At 39.6% G+C, this 26,411-nt stretch overlaps 1 protein-coding gene across 3 annotated transcripts in view; it reads left to right on the top strand.

Annotated features, from left to right (window-relative positions):
• TXNRD1 (thioredoxin reductase 1) overlaps positions 1 to 25,723 on the top strand; it is a 41,591-nt gene extending 15,868 nt beyond the window's left edge. For 2 of the 3 annotated variants that reach the window (XM_064456076.1, XM_064456058.1), the window contains exons 3-15: positions 411 to 533; positions 3,907 to 3,979; positions 4,094 to 4,213; positions 5,006 to 5,148; positions 5,276 to 5,391; positions 7,173 to 7,398; positions 10,148 to 10,240; positions 11,977 to 12,053; positions 13,723 to 13,879; positions 16,703 to 16,810; positions 18,871 to 18,966; positions 21,187 to 21,321; positions 24,484 to 25,723. In XM_064456076.1, coding sequence (XP_064312146.1) covers positions 447 to 533; positions 3,907 to 3,979; positions 4,094 to 4,213; positions 5,006 to 5,148; positions 5,276 to 5,391; positions 7,173 to 7,398; positions 10,148 to 10,240; positions 11,977 to 12,053; positions 13,723 to 13,879; positions 16,703 to 16,810; positions 18,871 to 18,966; positions 21,187 to 21,321; positions 24,484 to 24,546 — 1,494 coding nt within the window. In that variant the 5' untranslated portion in view covers positions 411 to 446 and the 3' untranslated portion in view covers positions 24,547 to 25,723. Of the gene's footprint in view, positions 1 to 98; positions 226 to 410; positions 534 to 3,906; positions 3,980 to 4,093; positions 4,214 to 5,005; positions 5,149 to 5,275; positions 5,392 to 7,172; positions 7,399 to 10,147; positions 10,241 to 11,976; positions 12,054 to 13,722; positions 13,880 to 16,702; positions 16,811 to 18,870; positions 18,967 to 21,186; positions 21,322 to 24,483 lie in introns of all 3 variants that reach the window. The other variant, XM_064456067.1, reaches the window with a different exon arrangement.
• The last annotated feature ends 688 nt before the right edge of the window (positions 25,724 to 26,411 follow it).

Below are 26,411 nucleotides of genomic sequence, written 5' to 3'. Positions count from 1 at the left end.
CTACTAATATATGCAGGAGGAGGGGAAAAACACTAATTAGGAAAGTTCAGGGCAGATGAAAAGAATAAAATAAACTAATGGAATACCTGCGTCCGCAGATAAATATCATCCTGGAGTACACAGTATGAGGAGGTACTGGAATTGCGTTGACTTGGGAAAACTAAGCTCTGCAAGAAAACCCAGGGCTCCAACGACCAAGAAAATTCATATTTCAGTATCTAATAGGTACTGAGCCATTCAAGGATAGATTAAGAACAGGAAATTTTTGAAAGCTAATTAAAAGCAGAGCTCAGAAAATTTAGATTCATATATGTTCCCTTACCACAATATTTGCTGCTGAAAATATTAATTTTTGAGCACAGTGGGTAATGTTTCAATGTTCCCTAATCCTTTTTGTTTTCTCTGTTCAGGCACATAAGGAAGGCAAGCTTCAGAAACTGCTGGAAATGAACGGACATACGCCGGTGCCACATTCCTATGACTATGATCTCATTGTCATTGGTGGGGGCTCAGGTGGTCTGGCAGCTGCCAAGGTATGAGAGAGAAAATACAGATTTATACTTTCCTTGTAAGTAGGTGGGTGACATCCTCAACGTCTTGGATCTGGGCATCTTTGACACTGGAGGGGCATAACATTTCTGCCTGATCAGTGGGATTTCTTTTGAGGCTAGCCCTAGTTATACAATATTCTTTTCCTTACGCTCTGAAGCAGGAAAGCATAAAAACGTCATGGTATACTTCTTAATAGAATGAAACTTAGTCCCCACTAATGGGAGATGATGCTGTCGGAAAACAGCAGGTAGCTATCTCAACAGTGGTTATTAGTAGCTGAATTAAAATTAAACTCATAATTGAGAAAGTTTTAAAAACTATTCAAAATTAACTTCAGGAAGTTTCTAGTTTTATCTGAAAGTAATATCTTTCAGAAATAGTTGTGTATGTTGTTTTAATTCTTGACAGTGGGGGAGATTTTGTAATTTGTGAGCTTATATAGTTTCATAAAAGGAGATTTTGCCTATGCTTAAGCAGAGTTAGGATCTCACCCTTCATTTCTAGGGTCTGGTACTTCCTGCCTGTAGCCACATAATTTATGATTTTTGGTTAGGATACTTCTTTCAGAAGCATATCTAGAATTAATTAAAAGAATCCACAGTGGTGCAGAATATACCAGCTCTTAGAGTTGTCATTATCTCAAATATTTGGAACTTGCTGAAATTCAATGTAAGTCAGTAACTCTTCTTTACAGCAGTAGTTAAGCACATTTTCCCTCATCTTGTTGTGTTAGAATTAACTATTTAGAAGTTAATTGAGCTTCCTAGAAATAAAACTATTTCATTGGTCAAGACCTAGAGCTGAATTATTCCTCCAGACAGGAGGCATTTCTTTTGTTCTCGAGAAGTAGAAGAGGTCACTGTGGAGTGAAAGAAAATGTGGAGAAAATATTTCAGCATAGCATTGAATTCACACTAAACCTTGGTCCCTTAGAAGAACTTCTGTTATAATGGAAGAGTGCAGTGCTGAGTGGTGGATTGTGATGTGCCATATGTCCAAAGTCTATTTCGGTAGTTTACTTCTTTCCCATCAATGGGGGCACAACTGTCTTGGCGTAGGATGGAGGGTAAGATCTATAAAAATTCTGAGAACCTGCAAAGAAAAGCAGACGCTGGTTTTCAAAGGATGGGGATGTTTTTAGGACAGAAGAGAGTAACAAGAGTAGAAGGGAGCTTGCAGTAATGCAAAACCAGTAGGCGGTAATAAAAAGCCTTCTGTTGAAATTTCCATAAGGAAACTGCTGTGTTTTGTTGTATACATATGCTAGGTTGTGAAGCTACAGCAGTGATGTTTATTGCATCATTTTTCAGCTGTGGGACAGAAAAGGTGTGTAGTTAGGAAGATAAATTGCCTTATTCCTTCAAGTCAGTGTATGAAGTACATTGCTTCTTAGTGTTCTCAAGTGATTGTAGACTAGAGCAGAAGATGGTAGATCAATAATGTCAACATCACTATCAGTAGTAATGTGTATATTTCAAATCAGTTTCATGAAGCTGAAGCGAAACTTCTGACTTAGATTATTCAATATTTTTTTTAGTGAATTAACAAAGAGTGCTTTAAAAAGCAAAACAAAAGGAAAAGAAAAAAAAATCAACTACACACCTCTTATACCAAGTTCCAGATATCTACACTCAGATTTGTGGCAGCTTAACTAGGCTGATTAATGCGTGCTTTTCACTCTGATACGTGCAGCTTTGTGTGCAAGTCATCCTTTGCCTCTCTATATTGTGTTCAGAGCTTATTATTTTGGAGGCATGTCTCCACAGCGAGTGCAAATGCTGCCAAGCCGACTCTGTGCAACCCAACCACAGGCCCCTACTATCAGTTCACACAGAACAGCTCCCAGCCTTAAGCAACCTGGTTGTGGTCATGCAGCACTGCATTGAACCCAGTAAGGTTTGAAAGCCTACGGGGCAGGTTTTGTTACTGTGGGCATATCACTCTACAGAAGTGGTTATATCTGTTTGTGATCTCTACCGAGGTGGCAACACAGTGCCGCGCTATATTATGTGAGCATATAGCTGAGCGTAAGCTTGCCAATCCATGCATTCTGCTTAGCTAATACTAGTAAAGCTCTTTTGAGCTGTGTTTAAGAGTTGTCATTATAAAGGAGCTTTAATAATGCATCTCAGTCCCTAAGCCCCTGTCTGAGGAACTTTCTCAGAGGTGCTGCTAATGGACAGAAATCAGCTTCTTGGCTAACCGTGACCTTTATCGTAAGCAGAAATCCAGTACATTAATATTTTCCAAAGGTGTCTATGGCCTGTGTTGTTTGAAATATGATTTGTGTTTTGTGTGAAGTAAGATACATTTAAAATTTAAATTCTGAATGTCAACTATTTGGATTAACAAGTACTACTGGTAACTTTATGCTGACAGCTGTCCAGCTCCTCCCGAACCAAACCCAAGGCTTTAGGGCAATATCCTCTGCCCATAGTTGTTATTGCTTACATGTGCTGCATCACATGATGAGTTCTTAGACAGTTGTGGTTACTCCAAGTATCAAAGTTATTTTGCTGCATCTCATGGGGGAAACTGTCGTCGTTGTTTCTCAGCTACGTAGTGCTTACCTAAGTGTTTTTTTTCTGGTACCAGTTATCGCCATCAATTTTTGCCTTTTTCTTAAAAAGCACAAAGGAACAATGGAATCAGTATAGAAATTCCAGTTCTCAGTATCATCTATGCACACAGATTGTGGATTTGCTAATGAAACTTCTCAGGGGAAACCTCATCAAATAAACCATCACTTTTCTAGTCTGGATGACATCTGCACATCATGACAGTGAAGTCAGCTTGCTGCAGGTTGACTAGCTTGAAGAGCAAGAGCTGATCCCGACAACTACAGATCCTACTCAAAATCGAGTGTTCCCTTCTACTACAAGAAGAAAGATTGGATAAGCACAGTTGTAATGCTTGGCCATGTGCTGCTCATGTCATTGTGTGATGTGGTTTCAAACGAATGTTTGAGAAACCGTCTTTGAAGGGAAAACTGGATTAGTGAAGAATTCGCTAAATATGTTAAAAGTGAATGGCACGTTGGGAAAGAGTGGGAACAAACTGACAGGATGGAGCAGAGAAGAGGAGGTTTGACTCCCAGAATCTTCTGTGTATCAGCTGGTGCCGTGCGGTTGTGTAGCAGGATGAATGCCTATTCTTCTTCCTTTCATCTTTTTTTTCCTACTGAGTGCGCAGATGAATTCAGAAGATTAATGACTGTCTGGCTGTTCCCTTGCAAATCATTCATTATTACTTAATTAAAAGTCACAAAGCTTTTCAGCAATGCATGATGCTATCATTTACTCCAAATTTAACCTCTAATATTTAGATACGTGTCTTATTTAATTTGTTTTGCAGGAGGCTGCCAAATATGAAAAGAAAGTGATGGTGCTGGACTTTGTCACACCTACGCCTCTGGGAAACTCATGGGGTAAGTTTCTCTTCATTGCAAACCTGTTATAAAGGAGCTTTACTCAGTTACTCCGATTCGTCTTTGAGATCAACCACATTGATGTGAAAAACATATTCTGTTCCTTTCTCTCAGGTCTTGGAGGAACATGTGTAAATGTGGGCTGTATACCTAAAAAATTGATGCACCAGGCAGCTTTACTGGGACAAGCCTTGCAAGATTCACGCAAATTTGGATGGCAGTTTACAGAAGAAGGTAAAGAAGGAGAACGCTGTTTTGCAGTTTTGTAATTTGTGCTGAAAATTCAGAGGTTGTTAAGTGCTTGTTGCACTTAAGCATGTGCTGGCTTTAACAATGTGAGGCAACTTCAGAGAGATTGCACATTAACTTAGGTGCTTTCCAAGTTTAAAGCCATGGGGCTTATTGCCTTGCAGTGTTTGATCTGTTTAGTAATAGCTTCTGATCATGTATTTGATAAGATTGCTGTGTAAATAAAAGCAATAAGGTGGTACTACTTTTCTGAATGTAACACCACATCTAAGGGAACACCCCAGAATGACCCCTGTTCGAAACTTCCTCATAGTTGCAGGCAAGGATTTCCCTTCCCTCAGTCTCTGTCTCTACTACATAAGATTAATTTTACTTTATATTTACTTTGTATTAGCTCTAATGTGCATGGTTATAGGATTGGGATTTATTTAGGGTGTAATCCTGTAGACGGAACATGCAGAGGCGCCTCTCAGAGATGCATAGTCTTCATTTGTTGAGCAATGTCACCTGCTCACAGCTTGTGTCAACAGAAAACTATTGATAATGCAGTAAGTCTAAATTTTCCATGTTTTAAGTCATCTCTGTTCCACTGTAACCTCTCATGCTCTGCGCTGAAGTAATTCTTTGAATTTCAGTAGAGTCACCCTGGAACTAAAAAGGAACAAGACCAAGGTGACTGGGTCATTAAAAAAAAAAATCTGACTGAGAATACAAGGTTTGCTATGGAAAAAGAACTCACAGACTGAAAGCTGAACCTTTCTCTTTTGTTTCTAACAGTCAAACACAACTGGATGACTATGACAGAAGCTGTTCAGAATTACATTGGTTCACTGAACTGGGGCTATCGGGTTGCACTGAGAGACAAGAAAGTCACATATGAGAATGCATACGGAGAATTTGTTGGGCCACACACAGTTAAGGTACTCCCTAGCCATGTTTGCTGGGTCTTCCTGTAGCATTTTCTGAATAGAAAGCTTTTCAAGTAGAATAATTTTCCTTTGGTAGGACTGCCAAAATACTCACTTAGGACTAATACTTTGTCCACAGGCAACAAATAAAAGAGGAGTTGCAAAGCTGTACACGGCTGAGAGATTTCTCATTGCCACTGGTGAACGGCCACGCTACCTGGGTATACCTGGAGACAAGGAATACTGCATTAGCAGGTAAAAACAAGGAGGAATATGAAGTCAATCACCGTGTGTATTTGCTTCACCTGTAAGAGAAAGTGGTGAAGCATAAGCAGGGCTGCTTGGTTGGTGGTTTTCTTTCCTATGTAGCTTCTTGTTAGGGGAAAGTAAGTGCAGGAGAATAGCTATAGACAGATTTTAAAGTGCCAAAAACATTGGTGTCTAGTAGACACCACGGGACTGTGAGTGGCTGGCTAGGATGGTTCTGTTTCTGACTGATAACAGCAGTAACGGAGAATACCGTAAACCATGTGCGTGTCCATCAAAACTAATTCATCAGGTCTGCCCCAGTTACCAGTACACCCATTTCCTCTCTAATCCTTATGGTCTTCAGTTCATATACTGAAGGTTTTTTGGTAATGAAGAGCATAGTGGGCTTGGAAGAAACCTCTCTACTCAATATCAAGGAAGGCGGGAGTTGCAAAGCAGTTGATGTGGTAAAGCTGGTAGAAATGTATCTGTCTTCATGTATTGGAGCAGTCTTGAAACTCAGCCCATTTTTTTTCCAGCTATTCAGTGAAGTTACTTGAACTTTTGGGAAAACCGGATTCAAATGTCTGGTTAATTGATAAGACCAAGCAATTCTAGCACAATTTTGACAAAAAAAAAAAAAAGTGATATGCAGATGAAATGTGTTTTCATATCAGAGTAACTTTTAAGTTACTTAATGTAGAAGCAGAGGTTGGAATTACAGGCTTGCAAACCCATAGCAATGAAATACATAACTGGCATAATCCCTGTGAAAGCAAAGCACCATGTTGTATGTTTCCCTTCTAGTAAGTAGTAGTGTAATTAAAGGTGACAGGTAATATAGCCTGTAAAGTTGTGCTTTAAAATAACATTAAGGTGGAAGAGTCAGGAATGCCAGAGTTAAAGACTATCATATTGAGGCTGTGTAATCTTCACTGGGTTCCCTGCGGAATAGGAACTATGATGTAGCCTTTAATTACACAATCGCATTTTATTCCACAACAACATTTGCAGAGCATCTTTGTTTAGCCTTTGCAGTTGTTGGCTGAGAAAGAGACACTTATTTTTGATTTAAATCTTTGGAGAATTGCATTGCCAGATGCTGCCTAAGTCTCCGCTGAGCAAGCATGATGACTACATGAATCCCTGCTTCCCTGAGAAGCCCTGGTTTTACAGTCTAGGTCCAAAGTGTGGTAGAACTGATGTAGCTCGATGAAGCACTTGAAAGAAGTGGAAAGCAGGCAAATAAACACATTTTCCATAAATTCATACTTCTGTCTCTGCCTGTTATTGTGGTTTGCACTGATTTTTTTATTGTCTGTGTATATTTAGCACTGTGTATAATGCTTTAGCAAAAGGATAAGTCTTTAAAGAAGTGAAGATGGTATTCTTATCTTAAAGCTGAACCGCTTCCTCTTCCTTTTAGCTCTCAGGAGCTAAAATTTGCAGGAAGACATTTGAAGCAAGATTCAGAGAAAAAAAAACCAACCTACCTTTTCTGACAATTTGTCATAAGTTTCTGTAAAAAAAACCCTCAATTTTTGTGGTGATTCAAAATTTTTATACTCTTCTTTTTGTGTGTACTCCTAATTAGAACCTTCTAATCTGTCATGTACTGATCTTGTATTCCAGCTGAATTTCCAAAAAATAAAGTGTTGGGTTTTTTTAGTGAGCAAGAAGAGGAATAAAGTCCTGTTCTTACAGAAGAGGTTAGATAAATACACAGCACAATACATTCTTCTGGTTGTCTCTAACTTTCTTTTCTTTTTCCCTTCTTTTTTTACCAGTGATGATCTTTTCTCTCTGCCTTACTGTCCAGGGAAAACCCTGGTGGTTGGAGCTTCGTATGTTGCCTTGGAATGTGCAGGATTTCTTGCAGGTCTTGGATTAGATGTCACTGTAATGGTGAGATCCATTCTCTTAAGAGGATTTGACCAGGATATGGCAAGCAAAATTGGTCAATATATGGAAGAACATGGAATCAACTTTATTAGGGAGTTTGTGCCGATCAAGGTAGGCTCAAAGTGGTATATAACTACAGTTGATTGCAGTATACCTATCATAATGTTTTAAGATGTAAATTATTTTAGTGAATACAAAAGTTGAATTTGCAATACAGGATGTGCTGTGACATAGTATGGGCTAATTTCTGTTTTAACCCGAATATGAATCTTATGTAACTGAAAGGTACAATTTAGGCTTAGTATTAAAATTTTGTGAGATTCCAGAATTCTCTGTTTTTATCAGAATTATATGGGTTAGTATATGTTGCATTAAAAACGTTGCTCCTGCTTATCCTGGTCCTGCAAATGTTGAATAGACTTAAATTCAGCAGTTGTGCTGAAATCTGTGAAACCTCTTGCAGGCTCATAATTAAACAGATACATCATTTCCTGTAAGATCAGGGCCAGTGCATCACAAATAGTCATATTTTTCATTGCCATTTCTCAAATTCTCAGCCAGAAAATACTGCTTATGTGCCCAGGGCCAGTGGACTATCCAGAAAAGTAAATGGGCTGTAAAAGTACCCATCTATACCCTTTACTATGCAGCGTCCTCAAATAATTGCTCAGTTTTCTTTGAATTCTGTAGGAGTACTGGTGCAGCTAGTTATGTACATGTGTAGGCAAATTCAGGTTGAAAGCAGATTAGATAAACTCTGGAGCTTTTCTAATGTAAAATTGACTTATCAAAGACTTCAGAGGGTGCTAATAGTATTCTTAATGTTTTTTCCACAATAATTAGTGCTTAATTATTATGAAACAGGAAATAATGTATGAAGCAGTTTTCAATTTGGCGTTATGCCAGCGTGTTACCGAGTTTAACACTTGGGGGATTAAAGCATTAAACTGAGTGAAGACTGTTCATTTTCACCCTTAGCAATATCAAGAGGAGCTTAAGGAAATGCTCTTGCCAGGTACCACGCTGTGGTTCTGACCCTCTCTCACAGAGTGTAAGAGCTCTGCTGTGAGAAGTCAAAGTGGGATGTTTCAGAGAACTTTGTGGTTTTTATGCTTGTTTGCGCTGTAGAAATCCCATGTTGTGTGAAAAGCAGGGATCGTTACCCAGCTTTTGTTTCAGGTGTAGCTTTTTGTAGGCTCTTCCAGGCGGAGGGAAAGGAGGAAGTTGATCTTAAGAGAAACAGATCATTTCAACTAAATAGCGAGTGGTCTCCTCCAGATGCGCCCTGCAAAAAGGAGTCCATCACCCTAGTCACAAAATGCACTTCGTGTATTTTACCCTGCCCTTTCACTATGTGTCTTTTGATTTCAATGGGAATAAAATATTTGTCCCTGTTTTTAGTTGAGCATATCCTTAAACTTAAATTGCTGGATATGTTTTTAGCAGGTCTTCTCATCTCTTTCAAACATTGTTTTTGAAGTTATGCATGTTGTGCTTATTAAAACCCTTCATTGGGATGTTTGAAGACAGAAGATGAATTATTATAAATAATGCTGCCTTTGAATAGGAGCAGACTAATGCAGTGATCCTTTAAAGTTGGTAGGATGGCAAAGAAGGTTTAGGGTTTTTTAAATTAAAAAAGGAGAGGAGAACTTAATCAAAAATTTTGCTTTTTCTGTCTTCAAATACTGAATATGAAGTAGGAACTAGGGCAGCTGTTGAAAAGTACTTTTCCTTCTGTGGTATTAATACTAACAATTTCCCAGAACTAAGCTGTGTTGCACACCTACATGTCTCTGTATGTACAGCCAGCCTTGGGAAGCAGCCGGGCGCCTTGCTGTTCCTGGGAGGGTCAGGGGAGGGCTGTAGCTGAGGATATCCAGTCCTTTCCTCACAGTTTGGTGAATATTAGTGAGGACAAAAGAGAATCCATCTATGTAGCTTCAAAGTCCATTTACCTGTTTAGCTGATCTATTTATCAGAGGAAAAAAGGAGTGTTTGGGAAAAAAAAGCCAGTAGTATTGTTCTTTCTGCCTTTTTTTTTTCTGGTGTATAGAGGGTTGGGGTGTGGAAGGGGGAGAATTTTGGGTTTTGTTTAAAACAAACCTTTATATTTTATTACTCTGAACAAAGCACAGTTGCAAAAAGATTACCTTGACCAGTTTGGGTTTGGGTTTGTTTTGGTTTTGGTTTTGGTTTTTTGCTTTGCTGGAATAGGCAGTAACCTGCTGCATTGCTTGAAAGAGAGTGTGCAACTGGACCTTTAGCTAAAACTAGGAATATTTATTTCAGCTGACTCTGGGAAGCCCTGAAGAGGTCTTTTTTCTTAAGCTGCTGGTGTTTTTCAGCCATTTAGAGCCAGCTGCTGCTCTCTCCTGCAAGGCCGCGGCAGCTTTGCATGTTGGACTAATCTAATTCAAACAGGGCAAAGGCTTGTACTGCTAAGGGCTGAGTGGAAGGCATGATGGTCCTCAAGGTGCAGTTGAAGAAAATGCCTGATGCTTTGCATCAGGCTTCGTAAGAGTTCCTTTCCTCTTCACCTCCTCTGTCCCCGGTTGATACTAGCAGCTCACGTGGTAGTCTTGGACATGAACTTAGCTATCAATCAACTTTTATAAAAAGAAACAAGGTCTTACTATGGTGGACATAAGAATAAATGCATGGAGATAACCAAAATATTCAAACATGTAAGCAGTAATCACAAATGTAGAGAAAGGTAAAAGTATCTTTAGAATGAATGCTTGAATTTCAGGTCATGCTTAAACACTCATTTTCAATGATAAGATACGTGGTGGGACAAAGATACATTTGCATATCTTTATTTGAAACTAAGCCCTTTTTTTTCCCCTTAATGTTGTAGGTGGAGCAAATTGAGGAAGGAACTCCTGGAAGATTGAAAGTTATAGCCAAGTCCACCAAAGGGAACCAAATAATTGAAGGGGAATACAATACCGTGAGTCCTGTCTGTATACATAAAGAATGTGAAATAGCCTTCCATTTAATGTTAAGATTTTGTAGGGTGTTTTTATCCATAGTTTAGATTTTTTGAAATTATTTTTAATCATTACAATATGCTAATTGCACACAATCAACAGGTAATTAATGTGCAAAAGTCCCAGAATCCATGAGCGTGAGTCCCAAGTGCCTTACCAGATCATTTGCATACTTTTGTAACCTGTTTTTTAGCTTAGGGATATTGATGAACTTGGTCACGTGCAATAAGTTGCAGCATTTTTCCCCAGTGGGATATTTGCCATAAACTATAAGTAATGATTTATAATAACTTTCATAGTAACTAAAGCATGTTCTGGAGTTAGCACAAAACAGTGGTCTGTGCAAGAGCTAAACAAACAGGTGTCACGCCTTCTCAAGACCAGTTGTTGATGCAGCATCTTCACAAAAACAACTAACGCCCTGTGGCAAGTCAGTCAGGGAACTTCATTACATGCTTAAAACAGTAAAATTGCAGTGTGCAGGTGTGCCATTTATACATTTGATGACTGTTTCCATCACCCATCGCCCAACTCGTTTTCTTAGGCCTTGATGCTGAAAGAAAAAAAAAAAAAGGTTGTGAATAAAGTATTTGGAGCTACACAGAATGCATGAAGACAAATATTTGCCAGCCTGGGATTTTGGACTGCAGATACTATGTGCCAGTGGCCTCATTTACCTGTATAGTGCATCAGTTATCCCATAACAAGCACACACCTCAGTGCAACTGAGGGCTAAGACTGTAAGAAAGTTTAACAATAACAACAGTGCTGTTGCACACTGTTGTAATACTATTTTTCCTGGTCCATAGCAGTGAAAGCTTTCTAGCCAGCAAATCAGTGCCATGTTTTCATTAAGGAAACTTCTGATTCCTTATTGCTTACTACATCTTTCACTGAAATGCTGTCACTCATAGAAGTTATGAGCTGCATGTGATGCATTTTAAGACCTTCAGCTCTATAGATCTGGCATGCTTGGTCATCTAAAAGACTTGAAACAGACCTCTGATTCCTTCAGCACAGTTCTTAGTTGTCATATGAGAAGCATTGTGTAGTTACCTGGGCAGTTGTCCAAGGCTGCAAAGCACACAGTGCTTTTCCTTGTAGAACAGGCTGGAACTTGTTTTGCTTGTTAAGGTAGCCAAGGTGATAGGATGGGTAAGAATTTGAACAAATATTCAAAGAAATAATATTCAACAAATAATACTGTTTGACAGTGACTTGACTGAGAGCCTATATAAGTAAATATTTTCTGATCAAAACAACAATTATTTTATGGTCTTTTTATTTGCCTAAGCATCTGAGTTTCCTTCCTAAAGAGCCCTTTTCTTGTGGAGTATTTTGGGGTCCTCGGCTGTGGTGGGGATACGGTATAACACTTTGGTATAAAAGTGCGAGGAAATAAAATAAAGAATCTGACCCTAACTGATTTGTTTAGAATACGCTTGGGGTACGTTTCCAGGGAAAGCTATTTGGCTCTATTTAATCTTACCATTAAAGCCTGGTATTGTTAGGTCATGGTGATGGTGTGGCTTGTCTTGAACTCTATGAATTTACAATGGGTAACAAATGTATTCATCTCAATGTCACCAAGCCTTAGCTACTAATCCTTACTGTACAATGAAAATAGTAGATAGCCATATGCAGATGCACTTCTGAGGTTTTAAAAAAATCAGTAACGTGCATTGCTGTTTTGCAGGTGTTGCTAGCAATTGGAAGAGATGCGTGCACAAGAAAAATTGGTTTGGACAAAGTTGGAGTGAAGATCAATGAAAAGTAAGGACAGATGTCTGTACACCGCTGGCTAGTGAGCTTGTGTCATTTACTATTGCAATGGTAGCGGTGCACAGACATTCAAAGGCTTTGAGGAAAAATCTGTTTCCTGTTTGCATGCGCTTGGATAGGAGACTGTGTAGCAGGTAGCTGCATTTTCTCCCATAGTACTGCCACATTTGCTTTTTTAATTCTGAAATGTCAGTTCCTGAATGCTGGGAGCCAAGTGTCTGATCCATTCTGTCTAGGTTCACGGATCAGTCTCAGCTTCTTCCAGTGACTGGGCTTTCTAGCATCTGCCAGTTGTTCCTTGTACTCTTGTACAAGAGACTTCCTGTCTCTTTTTTTTTCCTCTACCACTTCTTGGGGCAGAGGTCTGTTTGTTTATACAGTCTTTTAGTGTGGTGGGGTTTGTTTAAATTTTTTTTAATGTAAATGCTACTATATATTTATTTTGAAATGTAAGGTCAAAGTAACATTCCTGAAACTCGCAGCTGGAGTTGGTGATGTGTTTAAGTTTTTGAAAGAGTTTATTTCTTGCCTTAGAGCAACCCTTTGGAACGATCTGCCTCCTGGAGAGGAGCATTTCATGTTTAATGTAGTGAGGTCATTGCACCAGGGAGTGGAGCTATCGGTAATATTTTCAATATCGGTAACTAAAACATCTTCTATGCATATGGGGCCTAGACAATGTTCCCTTTGAAAAAAAGACACAGGATCATGAACTTGAATTGGTAGTATATGGAAAAACAGTGCAGAGGGCAGCTTATATATGAACACAGTGACTGACATTGCTGAAGGGAACTGTTGTGACGTTTTCAATAAGTGGAAATTTTGGTCCACTCAAAAAGGGCAGACAATTAGTCTTGTAGAACAGTTCACATCTTTCTGACATCAGGACAACTATACCTAGCTTAATAGAATGAAGTATAACATTATTTGTATAAACTGTGTATTTTTTTAACAAGAAAAAACTGAGGAAGTTGGATTTTAATATGGGAATTGCCTCTGGTCCCTCAAGTAACCATGTGAGTGTTTCTGTGCCTGTCTGATTAGGTTTACCTGTGACACATGTTCTGTGCAGTGATTACTGTACTATCTCGTTTATTAATGAAGTGGGAAATACTAATAATTAAAAACTTCCATTAGTTCAGTACACTTACAGACAAAAAGCTTGCTGGCTGTCCATTAAGTAGAGTGTCTAACAGCTGGCCTGTCTCTGTGTAGAAGCCTGAAAGAGAAGTTTATAGAAACTGCTTCAGCCACTGGACTGTAATTTCAGCAGTGGAGAAATCTTTCGTCCTACAGCTTGAGTGGGAGAATGTCTCTTCCTGTCATTCCTCAGGGTTGTCAGTACACAGCTTAGCTGGTAGTAGAGGGTGTTTGAGAAAAGGATTTGTGTCTCACCAAAGAATTGATTCTGGAGATAAATCACAACTTCACAGGCTACCTGCTTATCCAATGTGTAAATTCCCGTAGTTTTGGTCAAATTTGCACTACTTTGCATTCTTGCCCAAGATTGTAAGATTGCGAATATGACTTCCTTCCTTCGTACTTCAAATACATGTCTTTCTCTTAAAGCCAAAGGGCCAAACTCTTGCAAGGTTATTTACATCTCCAGTCTTCACAGCAGAACACTTAAATCTTTTTTTCTTGTTAAATCAAATTCCAGAACAGGAAAAATTCCTGTCAACGATGAGGAGCAAACAAACGTGCCGTATATCTATGCTGTTGGAGATATACTGCAGGACAAGCTGGAACTCACACCAGTGGCAATCCAGGCAGGAAGGTTGCTAGTTCGAAGGCTTTATGCTGGGGCAGCCAGTAAGGTAAGGAACCACTTGCCACAAAACACTGTCGTTGCTCCGCTTCTAAGTGCAGAGTGCAAGTCTGCTTGTTTATGGAAAACTCTGTAGGCTTTTAAGGATTAGCTTTGATGGTTGCTTTAATTTTCCCCTTGCAGAGATATTACTGCAGATATGTTCTGCTAATTGTGTAGGATGAAATTAATACCTCATGGATTAAGCAGTAGTCTCTTTTTTCCCTCTTAAGAGGTTTTATTTTTCTCTCAGAGTATAATGATAATAAAATTAACTGAGATCATTTCACTTGTTTTTAACTCAACTGCCGTCCCTAAAAGTCAGCAATCATTCCTGTCCCATTAAATGCTTTAACTCTAATTCATAGGCAGTTTACTAAACCTACCTACAGTCCCTAAATAGAGTGTAAAAGGGGCTTGTGATGCTCTTCATTTACAACATTATTTCCACTAATTTTTCACTGCTCATCCATACGTTTTAAATGTAATACCTTGTTCTGCTTATAACTGAATATAGATGCAGAGGAAGATCAAATGTCCCAATAAGTCAGCATGGATTTCCACCTGAGTTGTTGAGTTCATCAATTTAGTGTTTATGTTTCAGTCAAGTTATGCTAGTCCAAGTAGGAGTAACATGGGTACTCATCTGCACCTTATCTTTAAACCAGGAGGAAGGGAGAGTGCCTTTACAGAATGTTACCCAAGCACCGTTGATGTGTGTGCTTGTTTCACCCTCATAACCGTAGGGCATAAGCATAAAGGTTTTTCAGAGCCTGCTCTATTCATATCAAGTTCAGCTGTCGGTCAGATTTAGAGCTTGATTGAGTTTTTTATTTTAGGTTGGCAGGTATTGCGGTAACAGAATCCTGAATCAGTCTGCATAATGTCATTGCATCGGCCAGGCAAAGTTTAAAAAAACTGTAGCTGGGGCCAGAATTTTTTTCTTGCTGCAATGCTATGGATACGTCTTAATTTACCTTTTATGCCAGATCACTGTCTGTCTAGGTATGAAAATCCTTAGGCTGCCAAAGAAAGCATCATCTTGTTCAGTGAATCCAAGAAATGAGTAACTACTTAGATGGGATCCTGGCTTACATTGCTGTTGTAACAAATCTGGAAAAGGTGATTGTATGAAACATAATGAGGTGTTATGGATAGGTGGGGAAAGAATGGCAAGCAGCACCTTAGTTGATCCCCAGTCAGAAAGGAAATTAATTAGAGTTGAAATCCATAGAAATTAAATAGAGCTGACCATCCTGCTAGTCTGCTATGGCAGAATGACTGATTTGGTGGATATGGGGAGAGCAGTGGATGTTGTTTACTCTGACTCTAGTAAAGGCTTTTGACACTGTCATCCCGATAAAGTACAGGCTAGATAAGTGGGAAGTGAGGTACATTGAAAACTGGCTGAACTGCCAGGCTTAAAGGGCTGTGACCAGCATTGCAAAGACCAGCTAGATGCTAGTCACTAGCGGTGTGCCACATAGCTGGATACTTGACCCAGTACTGTTTAACTTCTTCATTAACAACCTGGATGATGAGACAGAGTGCACTCTCAGCAGGTTTGCAGATGGTACAAAACTGGGGGGAAATGACTGATGCACCCAATGGTTTTGCTGTCACTCAGAGGGACCTCCTCAGGCTGCAGAAATGGGCTGACAGGGATCTCATGGAGTTCAGCAAGAAGTGCAAGGTCCTGTGTTGGGGGAGGCATAACCCCGTGCACCAGCACAGGCTGGGGACCCACCAGCTGGAAAGCAGCTGTGCAGAGAAAGCCTTGGGTCTGGAGGGCAAGTTGATCATGAACCAACAATGTACCCTCATGACAAAGGTGGCCAGTGACGTCCTGGGCTGCGTCCTGGCAGAGCATTGCCAGCAGGAGGAGGGAAGTGACCTTTTCCCCTCCACTTGGCTCTGGTGAGACAGGTTTGGATTTTGTGTCCAGTTTTGGGCTCCCCAGTACAAGAAGCAAGTCCACCAAAGGGCCATGACTATGATTAAGGGACTGGAGCATCTGGCACATGAGGAGAGGCTGAGGCAGCTGTGAATTTTTGTACCCTGCAGAAGAGATGGTTTGTGGGGGTCTTACATCGATGTGTATTTATACCTGATGGTAGGGAGTAAAGAAGATGGAGCCAGACTCCTTTCAGTAGTATAAAGTGCAAGGACGAGAGGCAATGGATTCAGACTGAAACAGGAAAATTCTGTTGAAACATAAGAAAAAACTTCTTTACAGTGAGGGTGGCCAGGCCCAGACGCTGCCCAGAGAGGGAACCTCTAGAACACTGTAAAGCTCCAGTGAAGTCGGGGATCAGCGTTTGTCTCTCATGGTACACAGCATCAGCTCTACTTGTGCCCCCAAACGACTGTAGTTCATGCCTTTGGTTTTTTGGCATTGCCTAGGCCACGGTTGATCAGAAAGATGATGGGTTTTGATGGTGGTGTTGTCTTTGCAGCATTCCCAGCTAAAAATAGCATACTTTTTAGAGGCAGTCAAACTGTCTATTTTTTATGTTTTAATAATGTACCAGACCTTTGATCTGGTACATTTTTAAGACAGGGCACTGAATTTCCTCTTTCTTTTAATCTATGCATGTGAATGTCAACGTGGCTTTAAATTGTCTTTCTGTTCTTGCTCTAGTTAACGCCTCTGAGAAGGACAACACTAAAATTGGAGTTTAATTTTTAAAAGATTTTTAAATTAAAAAAAAATTCTGAACAATCCTACTTTTCTTCCCAACTGAATTTCAGACTGCTGAATTTTTACCCATTGTGCTGATTTTATTACTGATGTAGTTTGGGTTTTTTTTTATTTGTTTTGAACGCCACACAGTGTGACTATGTGAATGTTCCAACCACTGTATTCACTCCTTTGGAGTATGGAGCCTGTGGGTATTCTGAAGAGACTGCGGTGGAGAAGTTTGGGGAGGAAAACATTGAGGTAAATGCCTTAGTTTCATCTGGATTTTAAGTTCCCCATTTTAAAATAATTTAAAGTAACAATTTAAAGTCATTTAAAATAATGTCATTAAAACAGCATTCTGTGCTCTGATGTAAGGGCAGGAGGTGACTAGGTACATTTTTGTCTTCCTTGGCAGTTCCTAGACATGTTATAAAAATAGTCCCCAATTCCGATAGCTCTAGTTGTAAGAATGTTCTATTTTTGGCAAACAGCTTGAAGGTGGAATATTTGGTTAAAAAAAAAAAGGTTTCTTTGTGTCTGCAAATAGTTCAGGATGAATTAAAGCTGTTTATGTGTTGGAAGCAATACATTGATTTTAATGTCAAAGTGGAGCTTTCGTAGCTACAGTGTGGCAAATTCCTTGCCATGGTGATTTTTACTTTTTAAAGCCAAATGTTGTTACGCTCATTTTTTCCTGTTTATTTTGACTATGCAAGGAGGTACATGCTTAATTTTACTCAGGTGAGTGATCCCTTTTCATTCACTGGGGTTGCTGGTCAAGAATGAAACCAGACATATGTAAGCACTTAGTGCCTAAGGCTGCTTTTACAAAACACTCTACAGCCCACGTTACAGAAACCATAGAGGGGAGGGAGTCTGATGATAAACTGAACCTTTATGTCCCATGCAGATCACCTGAGGAGCATTATTTGGTGAAATAAGGAGATAAGCGGTGGCTATAAAGCTGAGAACTTGTCTCCCTCTTAGCTTTGTCAATTATATTTTTTGACTTGGACTGTGGAGAAAAGAAATAAATATGACTTAAAATGGCATTGTGTCAAGTACTGTTAACCTGACTACAGGGCAAGGGTTTAAATTCTGTTTTCCCCACAAAGTTTGTATATACACAGTCAATTTTTTGTTATTGAGTCAAATTCTTCCTGTTACATGTGTAACACTGGACCCTTCTTTTGTGGAAAATGTACTTTCCATTTTCAAAGCCATTTTTGAAAGTATGCATCCAGAAGCACTTGTATTGTGGCTGAGTCCTAATTTAGTTTATTCTGACCTCTCTGTCTTGTCACCATATTGGCTTTTGCAAGCTTCAGTGGGATTGTTGAGTTGCATCAGTCATTCAGACCTGTTACATTTCAGTTTCAGTTTCAGATAGCGATGCTTATAAATGCTTTGTAACCCCATTAACACGGAAAAACATTGAGCTGTCTCTCCTAGTTTGTGAAGGGACATATTTTTACTGGAGTTGTGATCAATTTAAAACTTTTTTTTCAAATAGTAATCAGTTTGAGTTTGAGGTTAGCTTTTAATGGGAGCTGTTGAGAGTTCTGAGTAGAACTGTGCCTCAAATCAGCCTGTCGTTTTCTGAAGTATGTGCTATACAGGTGGGTGAGCAACCTTGTCTGCAGTTAGGAATCTGTCAAGTAATGTTGGCCGGAGCAGACAGAAGAATGTGGTTTTTGTTTGGGTTTTTTGTGTGAGTTTTTTTTTTAATGTACTTTCTATTTTTGTAGTGATACATAACCTAACAGAGCATGGAAAAAGCATGCCCTCACCTCTCCTAAAGCCAGGCTCTGAGGCTATTTCTTCCCTTTTTCTGCTCTGAGAAATATTTTTGCCTTCATCCCAGGTAGACCCAGAGACAATACAGCCTTCTGTGAGGGAAGCTTGTACTTCTCTACTTTAATGAGAGCACGGTGAACTGCATCCTGGAAGTGTAATACACTTATGGCTTCTTTTAATTATTGGATGACACTAGTGCGTGTTTTGTAGAGGCTTCCTCCTTTGGTGTTCATCAAGGGGAAGGAGGCTCACCCTGATTTCAAGTATTCCAAATTCTACGTACAGGGCTGATTGCTAATGAAGAGTTTCTAGTTAACGGTTCCTCCTTGTGCTGCGTCGCAATTGTTGGAAGTTTTTACATGTGTGATTTCCAAAAGCAATTGCAATCAGTAGTGAAGCTGCACCTTTGGAAGTAGACAAGGCAAATTTAAGATAATCTGGCAGTTTTTGGAAGATCATGCTCTCTGCTGTGAAATCAGACAACTTTTTTTTTTCTTTTTTAACCTGTGTTGCGTTTCCAGGTATACCACAGTCATTTCTGGCCACTGGAATGGACTGTGCCATCCAGAGACAACAACAAATGCTATGCGAAGATAATTTGCAATATTCAAGATAATGTAAGTGCATCTTTCCTTCTGGGAAAACAGCAGCCATCAGTTCTTTATAGGGAACGTTGGTACTACAGCTAGAAATTGGTTATTTTTAACAAATTAAAAATTAATTTAAAATTTTCTACCTTTTGAAATCTAATGAACATTAGTAGTGATGCAGTACTTTTGTTTATACAGAAATGGCCCTCAGTAAGATAGAAAATTCTGTTGTTGCCATCAATACATCATACTACTTCATATATGTAAAATAAGAAGTAGAGATCCCTAAGACTGTTCATTACCTCTGAAAAGTGAACTAATCAATGCATGTAAAAATGGCTAGAAGTCTTATGTGTTTGTCTATTCTCCCCTCCTCAGACTGGGACATTCTTTTCTGGGAGGGTCTTCTCTCTGAAATTGAGGTCACTCAGAAACCATCAAAACTTTTAACCTCTGCAAATCCACGTGTGTCTGTAAAACTCTTGAGCTTGTTCTAACAGGATTAATGTATCTTGCCTGCACAAATCTCATTTAGGGTGATAATGCCAGGATTATCCTTGGACTAGGTTAAAACTTGCTGGCTGTGGAAATGTACAGTACCTGCTTAAGCACAAGCAAAACTACCCAAAGAATTGGTATGCCCCGCCTCTGAATGATCATCATCTATTTTAAAAATATTGAGCTGATTGTAATAATATGAATTATTATGGAAAATAATAGGCTGTAAAGATGTATTACTGCTAAGATAGTGGCATGGAGTTATCGGTCCTAATAAAATTTTAGATCTACTTTATCTATCTTCTTTTATCATCAGGCAAAGGTTTATCTTAACTGGAGCCCTTGTAAGCATCTGTCACCATTGTGTAGCATTTGAAAACCTGTCTGGCTGTGTCCATCTCCTCTTTCTGGAGGAGTTTGCACTAGTGTGGAGGCTATTTTGGAGCCTATGGTTATGTCCCTAATCCAAAGTTAATTAAGAAAATTAAAAGGCTTAATGGTGTTTCATTAATTTGTTTCCATTTCTTGTCGTGAAATTTGGGAACATGTTTAAACATCTAGAGGTCGAGCTGAAATTTAGCCTGGGTGAAAAATTTGTTCAGCAACTATTTAAAGCTGTAGTTACTCCAGGTTTTTTAGTATAGTTCTATTTTTACATGTGTACATATTTTTAAAGGAAAATAAGGGTAACTCCATTTTAGTTATTACCTAATTATAGCTTTTCTTATTTAAATAAACCCTGTGGAAAATCTCGGTCCTCGGGATTCCTGAAAGAAAAATAACCTTTCAGTGTACTGAGTATCCACACTCCCTTATGTGTGATATTTAGCAGGAGGAGCAGATAACTTTTGGTACCCAACTGGGCTACGTCTATGCTCAGCAAAATCTGATTAATGCCCTGAAAGCCACTGAAGCCCACGGCAGTTGGCATTTGCTAAAGGAGACTTGCTTTTCTTAGAGAAACAAGCTTTTCTTTTAAGAAAAGCAGGTCAAGTCAGTACTTCTGTTGAGTGTTTGCGGAGGATATATATGCAGTTTGACGTATTTTGCAATTGAATGGTAGTATAGGTGCGAGAAGTGTGAAGTAAAAGTATATTCCGTGTAACCAGATGTGTCTCAGTTTGCTTTGCCAGTCTCCTAGGTGTATTCTCCCCCAATGAGGGCGAACACTGCAGCAAGACCAGTCATCAGTTTAATTACAATGCACCTCTTGCTACATCTGTTAGCCGAACCCTTAGCTTGTGGCCCTTTCCTGTGAGCAACTGATTGAAATTTCTTTGAGATACGCACCATGTGCCTGCCAGCAAAGGCCCTGATGCTGCCAGCCTTTGTGCAAGGTGCTCACCTTTACTTAGGCAAGCGGACTGTTGAAATGAGTGGAAAAGCTTGCCTGAACGAAACTTTTACTTGTTCGCAGTTCAGACATACACTCTCATCAAACATAGACCGTGGTGTGTGTTAACTCTGAAAGCTGTTGATGAAAACAGGGGACTCCTGCACAAAACTTAGTAAGGAAGCTGATTCTTGAGTTCCTAGATGAATCTTCTCCTTTTCATAGAAAGAACAAAATTATACCCAATATCTCCCATCTGTTGGTGCTAATGCTAGTTCACATTTGTGTGGTTACATTAATTTGTGGTACGTTTTGTGAACTGATGAAATGATACACTCTGAGTAAGAAAATCTTACATGTTATCTAAAGAGAACTGAATGCATGACTGCTTTTATTTGATTACCTTTGGTATTTAGGAGAGAGTCATTGGTTTCCATGTCCTTGGTCCAAATGCTGGAGAAGTCACCCAAGGGTTTGCAGCTGCTATTAAATGTGGGTTGACAAAAGAACAGCTGGACAGCACCATAGGAATTCATCCCGTCTGTGCAGAGGTTTGTATATGAACTCACCTCATATCTCAGCTTTCACAGTATTCTGGGCTAAGGTGTTGGAAATCTGAATAGCAGAGCTCTGTTAAAAAGGCTGGAATTTGGGGGAATGTAGGAGGGAGGAAAGGACAGGAAATGAACTGGTTTTAATATTTAGAAATCCAGTGCTCCCTCTACTGGGAAATATGGAATTTTCCTCCCACTGAAAGATCCATTTATGAAGGCTTCAAATACTATTTCTGGTAAAGTGGGTGTCAAAGCTAATTCTTTTTAGATGCGTGTACTCAAAATAGGCTTATAAACTAGTGCTATGGAAGGGGACCAGCTACGTGACAATTACTTCTATGAAGTTCTGCCTTTTCAAAGATACTTACTCTCTAGGACTTTACTTTTGAAGTGAAGTATGCGAGGCCACACAACCATTTTTTCTTGTTTGTCTTGCTGTTCCTCTTTAATGAAGGGCTTAATTTTCTCCAGTGGGTGAGGGACAGTTCTTCCCAGGTATAAATCAGAGACAGTCCACTGATTTTAGTAGTATTAGGACCGGTTACATGAGCTGAGGACCCCTGTAAAAACTGTGTATCACCTTTGTAGGTCTTTGGACAGAATTTGTGTTTGCACCTGCATGTGTTAGCTACAAAGTTTAATAGAGAGCACCAGGATGGTGGTCTGCAGAAGTGAAGTCCGCTTCTTTCAGTTGGTCTTTCCAAAGTGATAGAGTATAAGCAATATAATATGAACCGCATTAATGGAACGGACTGCTAGCAATCTGAATCGTCGTCAGGGCACCCACAATACAGATTCTGGGTTTATTTCTGTAGTATCATCTAATGGTGTTCGTGGAAGCCCTTGAAGAGGGGTGGCAAGTCCTTACCTTACCGGGGCCCTGTGGAGGGGGAACTCTGAGTGAGGCATTCAAACCTGTGAACTCAAGCAGGATATTAGCATATGCAGTGTGAAGAGAGAATGACAGTCATAATTTATTCTGGACATCTGAGCTGCTAAAATTGAAACTGAATAGAATGATGATTAGACATAATTTAGGGAGGCAATTTCAGATAATCATATTTGTTTGAGCAGGGGAGGAAGAAATTGGCTCAGGAGAAATACACTATTTAAAAGCTCCAGGGAGCAGCAATCATTTTTAGTGCCAGTCTTCAAAAGGTTTTTTATGCCTGTTACTTAATTTTATCTCTACAGCAGTAAACAAAAATCAAAGTGCAAGATGGTACTCTTTGATTAAAAAAATGCTTAAAAATTGTTTGGATTTTGGGAGGGCTGCGCATATCTGCATGAATAGAATGATGGCTAATGTCAGCATTGTCTTAATCTTACATCTGTGTAAAAACTAAGGGAAATGAAGCCTGATCTGAGCAGGAAAGGGACAGTGTTGCAGGGTCAAATGCTGACCACTTCACTGGCATTAGTGCTAATTCATTGCTCAAAGGGTCTCCTGTGAAACATCGTATTACTCAACTTGAAGACTGAGGGTCCCATTTCTCAGTGCTTTGTAAATCAGAGCCAGCTTCTGCTTCTCTTATTTGAGCAGCACTTTATTCTGCAGAAAGCCCGAACTCTGAATGGAACTCCTTGCAAGGCAAAGTAACAAATAAGTGCGAGCACAGGTTGGTAGGACCTCGGCCTTACAGAGGGACACCTCTCAGCCGAGAGTGTACTGCACTGCTTGAAATACAGGCGGGTGTAATCGAGCACCTGTGATGAAGAAAAAGTGTCTTCTGAAAGCAGGAATGATTCTTTGAGTTAGCTAATGATGGCTTTCCAGCCATTGGAGCTAAGGTTTTGTCCTCACTCAAATAACTAACAAGTTCTGTCAAAAAACTCATGTTTCCAATGATTATCAAATTACTGCCAGCCGGCGCACTGGAGTGGGGGAGCTGTGCGGTCCCCGCGGCCGCTGGAGCTGGCTAGCGCGCCCATAGCTTGCAGTCGGGCCGAGAAGAGAGAAGATACATTTTGCGCTTTTTAATCTTTGTCTTTCAAAGTGAAATAATTATAAATGTTGTCAGTCTGTGGATCAGAACTGGAGAGTTAGAAGCCCTGCCTCAAGCCATGCACGATAGTTTAAATATATTGCTGCTTTTCTGCCATATATATTAGACACGCATTTGTCTTCCTGACTTGCACTTAATGCTTTACATGCTTACAGAAAGTGGAAGAGGTATATCATTTATTGATGTTGTTCTCTGAAGAGCTGCGAGCAGCCTTAGTGCAGCAAAGCTTCAACTTAGAGAACTGTAGGGCTGTCGGATCCCCATTATCTTTAGATACTTCAGTGTTATTTGCATAACTGAAGTGTGCATATACTTTATTCTGCGCTAAGTTTTTTCTCCCGGAGAGATGGCTTTGATGATAGCTAATTATTGCAACTTTGAACCATTTAAATAGAAGTGGTTTTGATTTCCCTTTTTTCCTTTCTATATTATATCTATGCAAAAATATGCAATTATTTGCATAGTAAAGTCCTAATATTAAACAAGGTTTTGTAGAATTTTTCTTCTTGAATTTTGATACCTTTTAATTTTACAGTAATTATTCTCGAAAATATTGTTTTCTTTAATGTGCCTTGAAAGCAGTAAGGATCGGGCTTTCTCAAACTAGATTCAAACAGCTAAGTGTTTCTTAGCTGTCATCCAGAGAATACAAATCCCAGAGACAACACCTACATCAGCAATCAGTTCCACATCTCTATAATATCTGGGGAGGTAGAGGGGCAAAATTTATGTTCTCTCCAAATGCCGTAGCCTTGAGTTAACTTCACTTTCCCAACAAAGAAGTTACCTTTGAGCCATAAAGACACTTAGTCATTAGCTGTACAGGCCAGAGTTTATTATTGCTGAGCTCGTTCCAACTGTAAAAACTTAGGAGCATTAAGCCAAAAAGTGGTAGAAAACTTAAGATTTCCTTAATTATTTCTTCTCCACTGTAAAAGGCAGCCCATAAGGTAAATGAAGAGAACAAAGGGTATTTGTACACGTGGGTGCTATTTAGCAGCACGGATTTTAAAGGGATGGTTTTCATTATTATTTCATTACTTTAAGGAATGGCTGTGGTTTTGAGCATTATGCCCAAACTGATCTTCTAGAAGAGAAAATTCATTCTAGCCGTACTAAAATTTGTCTTTTTTTTTTTTTCCTTTTCCTGAAGATATTCACCACTCTGTCCGTGACTAAGCGTTCCGGTGAGAACATCCTTCAGGCTGGATGCTGAGGTTAAAGACCCCCATTCGTGTTATTGCCAGAGACTGACTTTCATCGCAGTGTCTGACTTCTGCAGTTCAGAAGGAGGGTTTGGGAAGAAGTCATCCCCGGTCGTCTGATGAAGCATGTAGATCAGAACCAGAGCGTCCCCTCACGCTGAGGAGAAGAGCGCTGTGGGAGTTGGTCACTTGCGGTGATAGGCTGGCAATTAGCAACGCAATGGGAACATTGGCTCTCGAGCTGTTGCTTAGCAGGGCATTTAACAAATGCTTTCATGAAATCATAGCCTGAAACCTGCGTCGTCTGGTGGGCAGTGATGGAAGGACTGCTAGCGCAGCTGGACAACAACCGTTCTGGTTTTATTCCTTTCTGGTTTCTTTTCTGAACAAAGAACTTCCAAGCTCAAGCAAACTACCACAGGTTCAAACAATTGTATAGTGCCCCTGTGTACTAGGTTACAACACAGCAATTGCAAGGTCTCCTCGTGAGCACGCGTGTTAGCAGCTCACACGCTTACAGAGAGAAATTGAACCACTCCGGCTTTCCTTCAGATCCATGGGCCTGTAGAATAAAATAAAACTACCAAATAACAACCCCCCCTCCACAAAACAAACAAACAAAGAAGCAAACACCTCCAAAAACCAGCAGTGAAAAACCTTCTATGTAGATGTGGCCAAAAAGCTCTATTTAGTTCCATGTATGCTTTGTTTTCGATGTAATTAAGAAAACAGTACTTTTAAAACAGAGGTTTCCGTGGAAAATAACAAAAGTACTTTCTTGAACATTCCTCCTGTGTTGGATAAACTGCATACATATTTATCAAGAAATGGTAAAAATGTCTCTTTGTAATGGAAATGAATGTGGGTTTTGATCTGTTGTTTTCATTTCCCTCTCTTGTAGCAGAAAGGCTCGGATTACTTTTATTAAATGGTTCTCAGGAGTTCAGTAGTGCGGTGCGAATAAGGGGTAAATTGTCCAGGGCTCTGGGCAAAACGCCTTATGCGTAAATTTCTACCCGGTAGCAAATTCATGTATTTCTACTGAGTTGTCTAGAATAGTGTTGCAAGTTATTTTATAAACTTATATGTAACTGAAGGATTTTTAAATGTTTTGCATGGTATCGAGAATGGTCTGTGGTGGTATTTTTCTGGCCAGTTTATTAAATAAATGGAATATTTGCACAAACAGATGCTCGTTTTGATGCCTCTTCCAAGCAAAGAAACCAGGTGACAGCAACACAACGCTTGGGTTTTTTTAAAGGCCAGAAGAGGGCACCTTGATAAACCCAGCTGTGATTTGTTTCAGTCTTTCGAATTTTGAAGGAAGATATTTCACTGAGAAACAGGGTTTGGGGCTTTTTTTAATGTGCATTTTTTTACATGTTAAACATATGAGAAGGACATACTTTAAAATAAGGAATGAATTGGGAAACCAACCTTCCACTGTTTGCACTAGCTGCCATCTATGTAACTCCTGAAAACGCAGGAGTACAGGTTCCTGAGCTGCTCGGCAGTGTAGCTGCTCATATTTAAGCACGTGCACAGCAGCATTATTTTCAAACAAGCGTGTAAGGAAATCAGATCCTGGAGTGTAAGGAATAAAGACTTGTATGAGCTTGGCTTTGCAAGATTGGACCCACATGCATCTGTTCCTGTGGGTCATGACATCATTAATGGTGTGCGTTTTTACCCTAGTGACTTTACGATTCAGTAGTTGTTGGTTTTAATTACTTGGATTTTTAATTTAAATTCAAAACCGGGGTGGTTTTTGTTCTTGTAGGGCTTTTTCTTTCCTTTCTCCAGAAGGAAAACATTTTGTGGTGTGTATTTCTGTGTCATCTGTGCATGATGGTGGAGATATAGAATATATGATAAC

Source organism: Phalacrocorax carbo, chromosome 1 (assembly GCF_963921805.1).
Source record: "Phalacrocorax carbo chromosome 1, bPhaCar2.1, whole genome shotgun sequence".
In the NCBI taxonomy this organism is placed as follows: domain Eukaryota; kingdom Metazoa; phylum Chordata; class Aves; order Suliformes; family Phalacrocoracidae; genus Phalacrocorax; species Phalacrocorax carbo.
This window is presented reverse-complemented; position numbering and strand designations above follow the sequence as displayed.